This window comes from Carassius auratus, chromosome 3, assembly GCF_003368295.1.
Source record: "Carassius auratus strain Wakin chromosome 3, ASM336829v1, whole genome shotgun sequence".
NCBI classification, from domain to species: domain Eukaryota; kingdom Metazoa; phylum Chordata; class Actinopteri; order Cypriniformes; family Cyprinidae; genus Carassius; species Carassius auratus.
The window spans coordinates 7,711,258-7,728,422 of record NC_039245.1 but is presented as its reverse complement, the minus strand read 5'-3'; the positions used below and the strand labels follow the sequence as shown (position 1 = coordinate 7,728,422).

General features: G+C 36.4%; 1 protein-coding gene across 1 annotated transcript in view; it reads right to left on the bottom strand.

The window, feature by feature from the left end:
- Positions 1-14,431, bottom strand: part of kcnh6a (potassium voltage-gated channel, subfamily H (eag-related), member 6a) — a 40,042-nt gene extending 25,611 nt beyond the window's left edge. The window contains exons 1-5 of the mRNA XM_026206896.1: positions 13,817-14,431; positions 6,518-6,748; positions 3,114-3,266; positions 2,138-2,241; positions 1,803-2,052 (exon numbers count right to left, since the gene is read on the bottom strand). Of these exons, the coding sequence (XP_026062681.1) occupies positions 1,803-2,052; positions 2,138-2,241; positions 3,114-3,266; positions 6,518-6,748; positions 13,817-13,892 (814 nt within the window). The 5' untranslated portion in view covers positions 13,893-14,431. The remainder of the gene's footprint in view (positions 1-1,802; positions 2,053-2,137; positions 2,242-3,113; positions 3,267-6,517; positions 6,749-13,816) is intronic.
- Between the last annotated feature and the right edge of the window lie 2,734 nt (positions 14,432-17,165).

Sequence of the window (17,165 nt, the reverse complement as noted above, 5' to 3'; positions counted from 1 at the left end):
TTCGGTTTAGGGGTAGGGATTGGGTTAGATCTATATTTCTGGACAGTTATGTGGATCCAGGATCAAACAGAAACATTGTGTCAAGATAAATTATTTAGAGCACATGCACACACACATGCATAGCGGCTGGCACATCGGGCGGCTGTGGGAAATCACAGTCACACAAAGGCATTGATTAGGACTACAGCTACAGGAATAGGCCTGTCAGGCCACCACATGTGCCCATTTCACTGGGGAGCTACCAAGACTCTTTCTGGACTTCCAGAGAATTAAATGTTACAATTAAACATGTTCAAAGGAACCGCTTTGTTATGCTCATTATGCTTTGTGCTGCTTTTTTGGAGTGGTTCCATGAACTCCATTAGAAATGGATACTAGCTCATATACTAGCTATTTTAGGCTAATTTGTTTTGATCAGTCTTATGTAGTCAAGGATAAATTCAAATGTAACACTTCATTTCTATTGAAAGCACATCCTCTACTCGGTAATGTTACTCCTGTTCAATGCTAATGGAAGAGTTTAGTTACAGCAAAGAGCATAGAGCTTTATACAGGATTAAGCCGACAAGTATCTTTTCCGTTAGGGAAACAGCTTCAAGCTGGTTAATATACTGACACAGTGGCTTTGGAAGATCAAATGTTTTGCACCTTATTGGAAAGTCAAAGTATGGAAGCTGGTATCCATCAAAACTATGGCTTTAGTTTTATTTTTAAGCTTATATCTGAATTGCTAGTTTATATATCACAATATGGCTTTATATCTCTTATATCTATATTATTATATTATATTATAATATAATATTATATTATTATATTTAAAATAATGTTTTCTTTGAATATATTTTAATATGTAAAAAAAAAAAAAAAAATCTGAATTTTAGCAGCCATTAGTCTGGTCATCAGTGTAACATGATCTTTCGAAAATCATTCTAGGCGCTCAAGAAACATTTCTCATTATTATCAATGCTGAACACATTGATAATAATGTGATGAACTTCTTCAGGATTCTTTGATAATCAGAAACAGTAACACTTACTGTCACACAGTCACTTTAGATCAATCAATGATGCATCCTTGCTGAAGAAAAAATATCGTTTTCTTTATTTACAGTATGAAAATGTGCCTAAATGTCCTAGAAAATTTTAATTTAAAATTTCCTTTTAATGAATATTTTATGCCAAAAAGCTAATCCTACAATATTTCTATTTCAAGCCCTTACTTTATAATGGATTTTTATTAATGAAAATGTGTAGACAAATTAAGGTTTAGGAGAAATTCTGTGTTTTTTAGTTGCAATTTTAAAGTTAGGGTTAGGGTTAGGGTTATTAAAAAGTTTTTTTAGTGTATTATGGTGTTGTTTTCATTGAATGTTTATTACAAGTACTGTCTGAGAGAAATGGGTTTTTCTTTTGGTATTTTTTAGTACATTAACCCACGTTAAGTGTTTTATATCCCCATTACGTCACGTCTGATAATCCAGAACAAATGTGAGTGAGTTTTAGAGATACAAGAGTATATATAATGAATATTGCTTGGTAAACAGATTCATACGTTGTATTGAAAACCTAAATCAAACTGTGAATCTGTGATATGAGATATCATCTTTATTTTTTCAATCAACCAGCAGACCACACAAAGGCAGGATGTCACACCGACACTAGATTCAAACTTGCCTTGAGGTCTTTTTTACCCTGGTACTGTCTGATAATGTATAAATAATGAAGTTTTGCGCACAGTCGATGTTTGTGACAGTATGTTGTTTACAGTAGGAGCTAGAGAAGTGCAAACACAAACACTCATACCGCTCCACTGGTCCCTCATGCCGTCGATGTCGTGCAGCGAGGAGGCCCGCCGAAGGCTGTGCACGCTCTCTCTGGAGTGGCTGTGTTTGAGAGGGGGTCCGCTGGGGTCTAGCCGGTCTGAGGGACGAGTGAGTGGGGATGAGAAGCTGTATGTGGAGGGGGTCTGCTGAATCAAGGCCTGAGTCTCTGATTTCAAGCAGCTGTCTGGAGACATCTGGAGGTCTTTCAGGGCCACCTCCTCACAAGGAGGCTGCGGGACACACAGAGGGGGAGTTGTAGATCATGTGTCTGTGGCAATATGAACTCGGATGTGTTTCGCATATGCACACATGTACCTGTAGGAAGTCCACCACCACTCCCTCAAAGTGGTCCGTAGGGATGGACGGCTGCCGCTTGACACGGAGAGAGGGCATTCGCAGCCTCTTCTTACGTTTCTGATCTGATACACAAACATAAGGTTCCGTAACCTAAGAGGTTCTGACAAATATGAGCTCGGTGTGTGATACAGATGAGGTCTCTTTTAAAACATTAGGAAAGACACTAATAAGGGGAGAAGACATTTTCTCTCCATTTAAATACACTGCTGTCTAGGAGAAACCATTATGATATACAGGGGATGCTCCCTGTAATAAATTTAGTGTCACTTTCGATAAAAGCCTTGTAAAAAGATTTGATAAAAGATTTGTTGGATAAATAAACATACTACTACTAATAATAATTTAAAAAATTAACTATATTTATTCATTTTCATATATTCTATTTTTATATTTTATTTTAAAATAAATAGTTTAGAATTAATAACGACTGAATTATGTATATTAATACTAAAAAAGTACTGTTAACAATAACAAAAAAACATTATATACATTACTAGTCAATTTATTTTAATAATCATTATTATTATTACTATTCATTTGTTTATTATTAATATATGCATATGCATTTTTAATTATTAAATCTAAAAATTGTATTATACCATATATAGTCCACATATAATATAATAATAATCATTTATATATTTAAAAACAAAATAATTTATGTCAATTTTCTAATATAAAAGTTAAAGCAACACTGTGAACAGAAATGATGGGCCAGGCATAGACACATAGACACACACACACACACACACACACACACATACATAAAACACTCTGAAACCCAAATTTGACACCACCTTTATCAAACTCTGCCTCTGGCTACACCTACACACCGGCCGTCACACCGAGCACAGCAGTCAATGTGTTAACCTTAAAAGGCTTTTACAGAAAGGGCCAGAATCTCTCCCACACACAGAGAAAGGGGGACACGCACCTGCCCGTAGCCAACTGTCTGTCATTCGCTGTTTGATGCCACCTTTTTTCATGGACAAGTCTAAAAGCTCCTGGAAGTTTAGGATGAACATGATTACGACTCCTTCCTCATTCTTTACTGGAACCACATCAACCAAGCATGGCCTACATGTCCCTGAAAGTCACAGACACACACAGAAGAGAAAGAAAATGAACAGAGAGTGACAGGGATGTCAAGGAGACACATTTAAGTACAAAATACATCACAAGTATAGTTTAGTTTTCATGAAGAGCTGTTATAAATACCAGTGTGAGGGCTGTGAGTAGCCCAAACACACTCACACTTACACAAACACACACACTCCCACACACAGGCAGGTCTCAAATCTATGATTATGAGGAAACATAAATCTATTAAATAGAGGAGTGGTTGCTGTAACACGTACTTTCAGTTTTGGTGTAATTTTTGTGTTTGGTCTTGGAAACTTTCCCATATTTATTACATAGCCTATTAAAACTCATTCTGAAACTGTTCAAATTAATTTCAAGTATACAGATCGCTTTCATTACCCCACAGTGGGGTAGCACTAATTGAAATAAAAATCATAATGCCATTCCCCATCTTCACCCTCATTTCATTTTAAAACATTTTAATTCAAAAGGTTAAGCATACAAGAAGCAAAGAAAAAACAACATCTATTTATCCATCCATTCTCCAAAAGGCTTATTGGGTCATTATGTGTCAACTCAACCAGAGGTCCCCAAGTCAAATGATTGATTTTGTTAATATTTTTTCTGTTGAAAGAAACATATATAGAGAAGAAAGCCAGAATATTAAATGTCACAGATGTACATTTACTAGTAACTCTCCAGAGTAATAATGACACTTTTCACCTGAGATTTGTAGCCAGTTCTCAGTGGTGTAAAAACAACTTTAGAAATCTGGCAGCATCTTGATTTTATTTTTCAATAAATAAATTCAAATTAAAATAAATTGGTAGGTCTGTTAGTAAAATCTTTTGACTTTAGCAATCATTGTTTCATTTTATGCCAATGGTGACAGTTCAGAAATGGAAAAAAGCACTTTTTGTTGTTGTTTTTTGCCTCAGGTTTGCATGCCTGTAACTCAAGGAGTATTAAAGATAGCTTAATATCCTTTTAAATTCTGGTTCTTCACAAACTTTCCTTTTAAGCATGTATGTTGGCCTTGTAGAAGTACTTTGGACAGTCTTGTTAAAGCATTCCCTTTGTGAGAAATTATTTCTTTTATTTTGTGAGGATGCACTAAATTGAAAACCCAATTGCAGTTAAGACATTTATAATGTTACAAAAACAGAAACAAAAAACTAATAAATGCTTTTTTTTTTTTTTGATCAAATAAATCCAGCCCTGGTGAACATAAGAGGTTTCTTTCAAAAATCTTACCAACCCCAAACTTTTGAAGAGAAGTGTAGATTAACGTTTTATTTCAAAATAAAGCAAATCTGCTCATTCAGGTGACAGTAGTTCTGTCTTTTAACATCCACACCTGGTTCATGTATGTGAAAGTGATTTCAGCCCTGAGGATCATTTCTAATTGTTTAAACTCTGTGATCTCCAAAGCTCCCAGACAGACAAACACACTGATGCACGAGAACATTCAGAGGTCACTTATACTTTGGCAATGAGGCTTTAATGATCTGTAAACTCTCTTTATGGCACACTGCTCAAGAGAAATCAAAACGTTATGTGTAGTACTTCTAACCCAGACACGACGATGAACAGAAAGACAATAAAGGAGACAGAAGAGAGCGTGAAACCAAAGTAATGAGACTGCAGAGCAGCGAGAGAGTGATGGAGAAGGAGGACAGAAAAAACAGAGAAAGAACAGCATGATTAAAGTCAGCCAGACCCCCCTCAGCTCTTGACTGAAGCAGGCCATCAACCACTCTAAATATAGACCCTGCCCTCACACACACACACACACACACACGTACACACACTCAAAGGTGTTGTTCAGTCTCCAGCTCAACTGTGACACAGATCAAGACACTGTATCCACTAAAAAAATATGTAATGGATAGGGACACTGGCACATGTGCGTGTGTGAATGTTGGCCTATGTGTGCATCTGATCTCAATGCACTCATTGTGATATGGGTGTGAGTCTTGTTGTCATGGTAATGTTATCAGTGCACCGTTTCCTGGGCCGAAAGAACACCTGTCTACTTTCTATCTGAGTTACACACGCACATACAGTACACACAATGCCTTAGCAACATGCAGCCAGCGACTCCATTCATCATTTCCTGTCTGAGGAGACTAAAGACATGACAACAGAGCTCTGGCAGACAGACAGGCCTCAGCTGGTCTCTGTATTAAGCCACTCCACCAACGATGTGATGATACAGATGGAGATTACTAATTTTAGAAATGTCTTCATGTAGATAAGGTCGCTATAGGTGTGTACAGAGTGAAATGCTGGTAACTATTCAAAAGTTCATCATAAAAACCTGTTCCTAAGTTCTTGAAAGGCAAGTCCTATTGGTAACATCTCATCCCTACATCTCTACATAGATAAAAAGTTCAGGGCTGGTAAAAAATGTTTTTATGTTTTTGAAAGAAGTCTCTTATGATCAACGAAAGCTGCAATTATTTGATCAAATTGAATAAAAATCTATTGTGATATATTATATTATGTTTTCAATTTATTTAAATAAATTGCATCGTTACTCCGGTCTTCAGTGTAACATAATCCTTCAGAAACTGTAATATGCCAATTTGCTTTATTAAAAAAAAAAAAAAAAACATATTTCTTATTTATATCAACACTGAAAACATTTCTTATCAATGTTGAAAATAGTTATGCTGCTTAATATTTTTGTGGAAACCGTGATACTTTTTTTTTTAGGATCCTTTCATGAATATAAATTTTAGAACAACATTTATAAATCAATTTAATGCATCTTTGGTGAATTAAAGAATTACGTTCTTAAATTAAAAAAATCTTACTAACACCAACCTTTTGAACTGTAATGTTAAACTCTTTAGACACAGATTCCTTTCCTGTGTTGATGCATTTCCTATTGAAAAAGACTGCATGGGTACTCAATAGACCCAAACTCCATTTAGGCTTTATTCACACTGCACAATTCCTATCTGGTTGTTCATACCAATGTTTATGATTGATGAAATGAAATGCACCGTTCAGACAGTGTCATCAGTATCTGGTGAATTTGCGTCGGTTGCTATAGTAATGATGTGATTATCAGCACACTGCCAAAAGATTATCTCATACAACTAATAGTACCTGTCAGTGTGAAAGTAGAGGGTAAAAAACTAAGTTTTTATCTGCTCGTGCCCATCAAAACATCCGGCACAAATATCAAGTTCTACATTTTGATGTATATTAAAAAAGTGAGTGAAATCCTTGCTAAGCCTAGCATACCTTCCTTAGAGTAGTACAGGATCTCCACCTTGCGCTCCTCTGACCCGAGCAGGGCCTGTGCCAGCTGTGCCAGGGCACTCTTCATAGTGCCGGGCCCCACCAGAAACTGACACATGCAGGACTGCTGCATGATCTCCGCCCGTGAGAAACCAAACATCTGACAGAAGCCCTCATTGCAGTAGATGATCCCGCAGTTCTTCACCTGGGCGTTGGCGATCAGGAATTTACGATCTGGTCAGTTAAGGGAAGAAGGGTTAAGAAAAACGAATTAAAATAAACAGTTCCACCGTTATTGAGGAAAATAGATAATTTAACACACAGAGACATTTTGAGGGGCATGTTGTAGGTCTATGGAAGGGCTCACAAAATTTATAAATCGCTGGTATCCCTTCTGGCAGGTATTCTTCAGATTTTGGTAGCCCAAAATGAATTTAACTAGCCAGAATTTAAAAAAGACATCGGCTGAACTTACCTGTGGACAAATCAGCATGATCAGCAAAAACTAGTAGCATATAGGGATGTAATGAATCACTAAAATTTAGATGCAAAATTCACAATACAGATTACAGGTCCGTGTATCTTTTGGTCATTCGATTTTCTATTTAAAAATGAATACAGATAAATGAGAAACGGTTTGATTTTCGTTTTTTCGTTTTGTTTAAGAAACGGAAAACGCAAATTTAGCTGGATTTTTCGTATTTTTGTTTGTGGGTAAAAAATGAGATTAAACTTTAATATTTGTTTGAATGTGTGGGCGGCGCTGAAACGCCCCTTTCATCCCTTCTGTACTGCACCGACAAGCGGCAACCGCAAGCTCAGTTCATTTTCACCAGGAGAGAAGCGGCAGACAGCAGAGTTTATTAATCCTGTGAATTCTTTGCTAGTGGTGCTTGCAGGCTTTTTATATATATATATATATATATATATATATATATATATATATATATATATATATATATATATATATATATATATATATATATATATCAAACATAGCCTATACCAAATATATATTTGACCAAACAGGAATTAATTTATTCAGTGACATTTGAATTTTACTGTATGAGCTACAATGACATGAAATATGCAGATTTTTAGCCTACTAATTTTATTCTATGCCTATTTAAGAAAAACCTCACAGGTAGCCTAAAATGTTTTCATTTGCTATAGGCTACAAACAACAGCAACTGAAGCTTTATCTTGTAGAGTGTAGTCTGCTGCACTTCTCCGATCGGCGGATCCCGATCCACAGCTTCTATCCCGATAACAAGAGGAAAGAGATTCAGCTCCATCAGTTTGGGTCGTAAGGCACCCTAAATAACATGAAAACCTTACAAAACTCAATGAAACGTCAGAAATGAACCAGGCTCTTACATCAGACGACATTCAGTTCATAATTCTAAGTAGCCTATAGCTTATAATTAAAACATTTAAAGTAGGCTAATTGGAAAACTTAACTTATTTTAATATACATTTCATTATAAATGTGGGGTTGGGTTTTTCCCTTTTTTTCTTTTTTTTCATGAATGGCCTAAAATAAGTAGGCAAAACATTAGTAGTAGGCCTATATTTTATTCCATGTCGTTGTAGATCACAGGCTAAAGTAAAATTCAAATGGTGTTTTATGAATAAAGTTGTCAAGTCTGCTTTGTCAATAACATGCAGCAGCTGGAAAAATATAATATTATTTTTTATTTTATTATTAATTTAATTAATTATTATTATTATTATTATTATTATTATTTTATCTTGCAAGCACCACTAGCAAAGAATTCACAGGATTAATAAACTCTGCTGTCTGCCGCTTCTCTCCTGGTGAAAATGAACTGAGCTTGCGGTTGCCGCTTGTCGGTGCAGTACAGAAGGGATGAAAGGGGCGTTTCAGCGCCGCCCACACATTCAAACAAATATTAAAGCATAATCTCATTTTTTACCCACAAACAAAAATACGAAAAATCCAGCTAAATTTTCGTTTTCCGTTTCTTAAACAAAACGAAAAAACGAAAATCAAACCGTTTCTCATTTATCTTTATTCATTTTTAAATAGAAAATCGAATGACCAAAAGATACACGGACCAGATTACACCACACAATTTTCTTACAATTTATTTATATATTTATTTATTTTTACAAAATGAGATTTAAGACAAATTATAAATGAAAATGTGTCTTTTTATTATTTCTCATACAAAATGCTGCATATTTATTTGTGAAATTCAAATGTTAAATAAAACTCCCAAATCGAATAATTTTTTTTTTATAAAACTAAAAGAAATATATTCTTATAAAGAAAGGCCTTGCCTGTCCTCTATTTAAAATCAGAGGCAACTACTGCATTCAAATTATTATCCAAAAAAGATGCTACATATACATTATTTGGATTGCATAATTTCAAAATTTGAAGCAAAAACAGAATGGTCTGATTTGAGCTTTGTGAATGAGACACAAATGTCACTCTCTAACAGCAGATGGCACTAATGGAACAGCAGGTATTTACAGGCTGCTGCCCCTTTAGGACTGAATGCATGGATCCAATATAATGATGCAAAGGGAGATTTATTTCTCCACTTTTTATGTTCACTTAAGATATAACCGACTGTGTTTACAAGAATACTTGCAGAGAAAAATTATTTATATATCATTTTGTGTTTATTTTCTTCATTAAGTAGCAAGGATACGCGAAAAAGGTATCAATTCTGCGTACGCGCATTGTCTGAATCACGGCTCTCTCACTAGATATGAATGTGCGCGAATGTTTTATAATGCTTGAATGTTTAAATCGGCAAATAAGTGCAAATGAGCAACTGCGATCCGTTTCACCCCTACAAGCGAGTGAACAACATGAAACAAGTTAGGAATTTAATATCACTATTCAAGACCGGTGATAAATTATGGTAGCCCTACTTTGGTGGTGATTTTGTGAAGTTGTCAAAATGGAACATGCCACTGAACAAGCCTATATTTTTTTTTGATTGTTTGTTTGTTTGTTTGTTTGTTTCATCTTTTAAACCTGGAAATTAGTAGCTCTTAATAAGAAAGTTCAGTTATACAAATACCCTACTGAAAATGTATAATAATAATAATAAGAAGAAGAAGAAGAAGAAGATGATTATAAATTATTATTAATATTATTATTTGTTGACCAAAACATTCAAATTCATTTTTATTATTATTATCAATTTTCAAGAGGGTTGTGAACTATATATTTAAAGTTTGATGTTTGAAACTAACAAACAAAACAACTGCTAAAGAAGACATTTGTGTAACTGAACTTTCTTATTAAGAGTTACTAGTTTCAAGGTTTAAAAGACGAATAAAAAAAACTTGAACACATATCCATATACTTTGTCTGTTTTATGACTTTCTTTTCTTACCTTCTACTTAATTTGCTTTTACATTACTACAACAAATTTTCTGTATTTACAACAACTGCTTTTATTTAAACAGGAAATCTGCTGACAGTGGAGCTATATTTTGCAACAAGAGCTTCACACATCAGCTTCAACAGATGGAAGGCAACACAGTTTGCTCTTAACCTGGTTTGAGGTTATGCTTTGAACTGAAAATACAGCAAATTAAATATTCTATGTATTAAAGGGCATAAGCCTTTAAGGACACACAGACTGCCTTCTTTTATCTCTGAATTTTAAAGGGGTCATGAACTGAGAAACCAAAATTTAGAGTTTCAGAACTCAAAACCTTCTCATTAGTCTAAAAACAGCTTATATTGAAGCCAATCTGCCAAAAAGACAGCTTGTGGAATGTTCCGCTTTATGATGTAATACACAAATCCGCCGCAAACTCTATGGGCGCCGCCATCTTGCCTGCTGCCATTACTGCGTGCCTGCGAAGTCTGACGGTGTGACAGTTGCCGTTGCCCTCTAATGACATTTCAATGAAAGCGGATCCTGCTCATTAAAGAAAATGTCTGGTGAAAGGGAACATTGGGTAGATGATGTCAGGCAGTGACTAAAACTTACTGATAAAGGTAATTTATTGACAACATAATGTAAAAATATGTAATGTAATTAAGAAATGTATTAATTGATGACAACAGTAAAACCGAACACTGTCATTAACAGCTGTGTTGCTAATATTTTCACAAGCTTCAAATAACTATTAGGCCATCATTAAAAATATTCTTGTTTGCCAATAACCCGACCGACCCAATTAATTATTTTTTCCCCTATTAGTCCGACCGACTTGCCGATTGTTATTGCGTTAAGACCCAGAGATTTATTTTTACTCTTCAAACAACTAATACAAATGCAATAAAATGTGAGACAAACGCAATTGATGCTTTTCACGTGCTGTCACGCCACACACCCCTTTTCTCACGCACAGAAAAATCGAGAAGCAAAGAGGACACGGAGACCGACAGACTAGACAGAGCAGGTTACTTATGATAGAAGAAAAAATACTCAGCTCTCAGATTCTGTCAATTTTATTATGAAATTCAAACAATAAATACTCCTCCGCTCGACCAGGAACTAATCCGTTTGTAATCCGTATGGCCATGAACATGGGCAGTCAATGTGCTACAAAGGTTTGTGAATTTCAAAAAAACGGTTTTATTCCTGGTCTGTAGTTTTGTGCTGTTGTTAAAACCGCCAACCACACAACACGCTCACGCTTCCCGGCATCACTGGACAGCATACGTACTAAAAAAACTAAATAAAAAAAACTTCACATACAGCTTGAGCTAACATCTGCTACAGCCACCTACGGGACCAACACGCTACTTCTGATACTTCCTCAGCAGCAAAGGCACGCAGTAATGGCGGCGCTGCTTTACTTCCGTGTTTCGACGGATTTCTCCACAGGAGAAGATCAACACCTGCTTCTACATCACTGCCTGTTTAGCCCCGCCCACCAATTCACACATAGGCTAGTGTAAATAATGAGAGAGGCAAATGCAGGTCGTCGCAAAAACCAAACAATAGAGATTGCTCCGAAGACAACAAGACACTGTGTGGTGCCATGTCTGTAAGAACTTGGTCCTTTGTTCACTTCATTTTACCACATATTCCTTTACAAACAAGGCATACAAACTAAAACTAAAAGACAATGATGTGACAATTTCAACATAGCAGTGGGCGAGTCTACAATCCATCACACAAACAGAGCGTCATGATGAGGGGGGTCAAAACAGGACAGAAAATAGCCTATTACTTCTAAATTATGATAGTTTTTATGTAAAAAATCTTCATAACATTATAAGTTTACCATAAACAGTAGCCTATAAAACAAAAAACAAAGGCAGTTCATGGCCCCTTTAATACTGTTTCTCCATCTCTGAATGATAATTGTGTTTGGTGACACAAACGTTAATGCCCCCCTGCATCAAACTCATTATCGCCTTTTTACTTCAGGAACAGAACACAACGAAACGAGATGGTTGCCTAGCAGTCACAAAATGACACTTAGCCTTAACTGATAGGGAGTGAAGGGAGGAGCGGCAGGGTCACGTTCACATATATATACATGCATGTGTACTTAAAAGATGAAAAGGCATAGCAAAAAGCAATACAAACATAACTAATCCAGAAGAAGAAGAAACTATGACATAAATGATTAGACGTGCTCACAAATAACAGCTAACGTAGAGCAAAAGCAGGCTAAAGAAAACAAATAAAAGAATTCAAAGAGTTCAAAAGTGTGTGTGCAACTACTGGGATTCATGATTAGTGTATACAAAGTGTGTGATTAGTGTGAACAAAGACCATGATTAATAGGTGTAATGATAACTAGATGTTTTTAAAATTTTAAAAAATTAATATGTATAATATGTAAATGTAAAGTTAATTTCCAGGACCAAATCTGTTCGTTTCATTAAATGGAAATTATAGGACTGCAATTTGTTGCCAATAGCACCATCAATTATGAAATGCAATTCATGTGAGACTTTTTAAACAAAACACTAAAGATTTATCTCACATATTTTTGATTTAAAAACCTATAACAAACTGGCACATAATGACAATACTAATCTATCTGTTATGATGTATGGACAGACCACCCTCCCAATCAAAAGCGCTCGAGCAGTCTACTGTTGCTATGGTTACCTCCTCACAGCTAGAAGTTAGTTTGCAGCTGTTTGCCGAAAAACACACACTGGCTTATTTGTAACATTTTTGAAGCCCCATGCTAAAAACCTGTATTTACAGTTGTATGAAACATGGAGAAACTTTTACTAAGATAACATAACCTTTGTTATTTGGAAGTACCCTCGTTGAGGGTCTTATAAAGCAGGCATGGGCCAGGTTCTGGGTTTAGTAAGACTAGATAAATTTAGCTTGTGAGTAAAGGTTAGGATTTGGATAATGTCAAAGAGCTCTTGCACATAAAACTTGAAACCTTGGGTTAATATGCATTGGTCGCTATGATTTTGCCAAGTAAGACATGTTCCTGGATAAACATATTTTGATGATCCTGGATCAACATTATTGTCAAAAATATAGACTTAACCCAATCCCTACCCCTAAACCTAACCCTACCCATAATTTATTCCTAAAATCAGTGATAGCTGATTAACCAGAGTGTAGAAGCACCGAACCCTGATTGTAAGCCTAAAACAGATATTTCCTGAATACTAATATCTCTTTTCTGATTGGTTGATTGGACTGTTGCTCCAGGAACATGTTGTACTTGGTGAAATCACGCTCTGCATGCTTCCTCCTGTAGACTTTTAAACAGAGAGTGTGAACGTTCATGCATACAGGACAAATGTGGTCAAATAGTAGCTACACTTTGGAAATGTTTATATAACTAATGATTGATCAAATCTGATATTACTGATCTTAAGGTTATGTAATTATGTGTGATGACACATTTCTCCAAAACATAAAATCAGGAAACATCATTAAATAAACAGGGCAGGTGCACGAGATAATAAACACAAGCGTGCAGGCGCACACATACAGAAAAGAATGGAAAAACAGATGACAGATGGTTGTTAGCAATTTTCCATATGAAAGATGAGGGTTTTTTTCAACTGCATTTGCATAATGTAGATAAAATAAGGCGTTTTTTTGTTGTTTTTTTTGTTTTGTGCTCTTACCTGATGATCAACAGTGCAATGCAAATCAAATCTCAAGGCAATAGGCCACTTTACATGACTGACCTCCACACTTCCAATGGGTAGGCTACTCTCTTTACCCATTATGACCCCCAATGATCAATAAAAAATTACATCAACAAACAATCCTATATCTAATGTTTTAGGCTAAAATTACATGTTTCCGGGCTATAAAATATCTTCCAACCTAATGGAAGAAAATGAAAAGTTTTGAAACTCACTTTGGCCGTCGAATTTCCTGATGATGGTGTCCAGATAAGTGTTCTGGAGAGCGACGTGTCCCCGGCGTATAGGCATTTTCACGCGTGGACAGATTCAAGAGCCCTGTTATTCTGGTTTTCTCTCTTTTTCAAGAACGAGCGAGCAAGACAGACGAAGATAATCTAAAAGTCGAACGCATAGCGAAGGAAACAAGTCTTTATAGTCCAGGAAATCAACAAAAATGACACAGAAATCCAGTGCGATCCTCGAGAAAGTGAAAAGTCGCCGAGTTGAAATGCAAATAAAAAGAAAGCGCGTTTGAATGAAAGCAAATGGCTTGCAGTTTTGGGACTCGAAACTCTCGCGCCGTCAGATGAAATGTCGCTGCGCGCAATAGTAACGCACCAAAGCGCTCCCAGAAATAAGACTTATACTCTGAACCGAAAATAGAAGAACAGACAGAAAACAGCACAACTGACGCTCGACACCTGAGACGCAACGTGCGGCTTGGCTGATGAAGCTCATTGTGGAAACATGGTACGATGCGTTCACAGGGAGGCAGTGGACACAGCTGTCACGTTTGACAGAAGACAGATGCGCGCTCATGCTCCTCTCTCTCTCTCTCTCTCTCTCTTTCTCTCTCAGAGAGCGTTTATCGCTCTGAAAGGCATGTCCTAGTGGGATACAGTCCATAAACGAGCACAACATTTCCACTAAACACAGCAGTAGAGTAGGCAACCTTTAAAGGTATTTTATAGCAGTGGGGAAATACATAAGTATAAATAACTACTGAGTCTGCAAATATGTCTATGCCGATGTTCAATTAGATCGAAGGCGTTATGTAATCACTCCACTCGAGCTCCACTCCGGGCTTTCTGTTTTTCTCTGCCTGCTCACTAACTTCAAACCCCCGTTAGTTATTAAAAGAAAAAGCATACAACTCTGCCCTGAAAGAGAAATCTGCGTCATCATACAACTTCGCAGGGGTCAACACAGGTGTTTTCTGTGTTGATATTCAGCTCCGTGCTGCAGGTAAACCCCACTACCGCTCGTGAAGTGCCCACGAACACAGACAAGCGATCTGTGATCCGGTAAAACGTCCACTCGGCCAATCAAACAGAGGAATGGACCTCACTAACTCATTAGGCCATAAATAAATGTGTTTGGCACAGTATGATTTTGTTACTGAATATATTATATGGCGTTTTAGAAATGTGAAGGAAAACCATTCCAAAACTCTTACTGGAAATGACAGATAGACATGCGATATCACATGTAGTGGAAAACATTGCATATGGTACACGGTACAGCCCTAAAGTTAGATAAAAGAAAACTGAAGAGGTTCAAAGATAAGATACGAATAGATAAAACTGACAACACCTCCCTTTTCTGGAAAGATAAATATACGTGGATTTTTTTTTTAAATACAACGCATAATGGATTTCCATATTAATTTATAGGAATCTTTATAATATAATGTCATTTGTTTTAAATTCTAAACAAGCCTGCATAAACAGCACTGGAAAAAGTGTTTCATTCATCCAATGAAATTTTTTTGTGTAATTACTCACATCTATATATTTTTTTAACTGGAGCCAATGAAAAATAAATAACTTTGCCTAAGGACAGGTCGTTTATTTTTCCTTGGCTCGAATTAAAAAATATAGATGTGACTCATTACCCTATATTTATTTAATTCGATGAATGAAACACTTTTTTCAGTGAGGTAATTTTGATATAAAATACTTTATGGTTTAAAATAAAACTTTACAGTTAATCTTTCAATCACGTGCATACATAAAGAATAAATATTCAGTGGTTCCCAAAGCTGTCCTGGAGGCCCCCCTGTCCTGCACTTTTTGTATTTGTCTCTCTTATCTAACACACCTGATTCCACTCATCAGCTCGTTAGTAGAGACTGCACGAACTAAATTGTGTGTGTCTGATTAGAGAGACATTCAAAATGTGCAGGGCAGGCGGTCCTCCAGAACAGGTTTTGGATGCAGGGCACTAAATTAAAAAACGACCTATTTGTTAGTGCTCATTACACATAAAAAGCATTTATTTATTAATCAGTATCACTCATTGGTTTTCTATATGGTGATATGTATCTTTAAAGAAATGCATATATATATATATATATATATATATATATATATATAGTTTTTTTTAACACATTTTTGTGCATCCACGGTTGATTGAGTTTAATGAACTCACTAAAGTCAAATGCACCACTCTTTCAATTTAAATGAATCAGTTATGTGAAGTATTAGAAAAACACATCATTAGTCTCTTCATCAGCATAAATAACAGTGTGATCTCTCTCTGTCACCTCTCTAGTGGTTTCAGTAAGATCCCAGAATGGAAAATCTCCTGTCGGTGTCTAGCTAAATGAGAACACCGCTACAGAAGTGTTTTATCAGTCCCACATACTTCCAGTATCCCAAAACTGATTTCTTCCTAACCATGCACGTACACACCGGTGAGGACAGACTTGGAGAAAAACATCTGGTCTCACAGCATTATCCCATGAAAAGATCTGTTTGATCATAATGACAGCTACGTTTTGTCTCACATGAAATATGTTCCACATACATACATCCAGTTATATTCTGTCTCTCTCACCTTCCACACTAAGCTAACTTAAGTGATTCTCATTTTTAACAGGAGATAAATGTTTCACTCCTGGCAACAGCAGTCTAAGCTGTGTGCGAATGCACCGACTGAAATGTGGCGGTCCTGGAGTGGTCTGACACACTGTGACGGGCTTAGCTGATTGTGATGTGCTTTGCACAGATTCTCCGGGTGCCTGAGTAAAGAGATGGCGGCGCTGGAGGGTCAGACTGAGGTTAAATAGGAGGAGATGTTTGATAACAGCCCGAAGAACCTCCCTGATATCTGTCCAGAGCCTTCAGTGGTGCTGTTGGTGTCTGATGGGCACGGCAGAGATGTGTCTTCCAACACTCTTATCTTCACTTTTCATGGATCCTGGGAAATTAGTTTTTATCTTGTCATCTTACAGACCAGATTCAGACTGGTATGTTGCGAACAGATGTTCACAAATTTTTGATATTAGTGGGATAGTGATCCTGTCCCCACACTCTTAGTTCTTTATTGGCATCTTGGGTTCCCTGAAGAACATTTAACATCCATGGAACCTTTCCATTGCGCAAAAGGTTCTTTATAGCGCAAAAAAGGTTCTTCAGATTATTTAAATACCCTAAAGACTGCAGGGACTTTCTACTGAGTTTCTCATGCCCATAATATCCTTGGATCCAGAAATAAGTCAAGCTGCCTAATGATTTATTTCTTAGTGCAGTGTTTAACTTGGAACCTGTGAAACATCCAGATGCTATCAGACTATGTGTC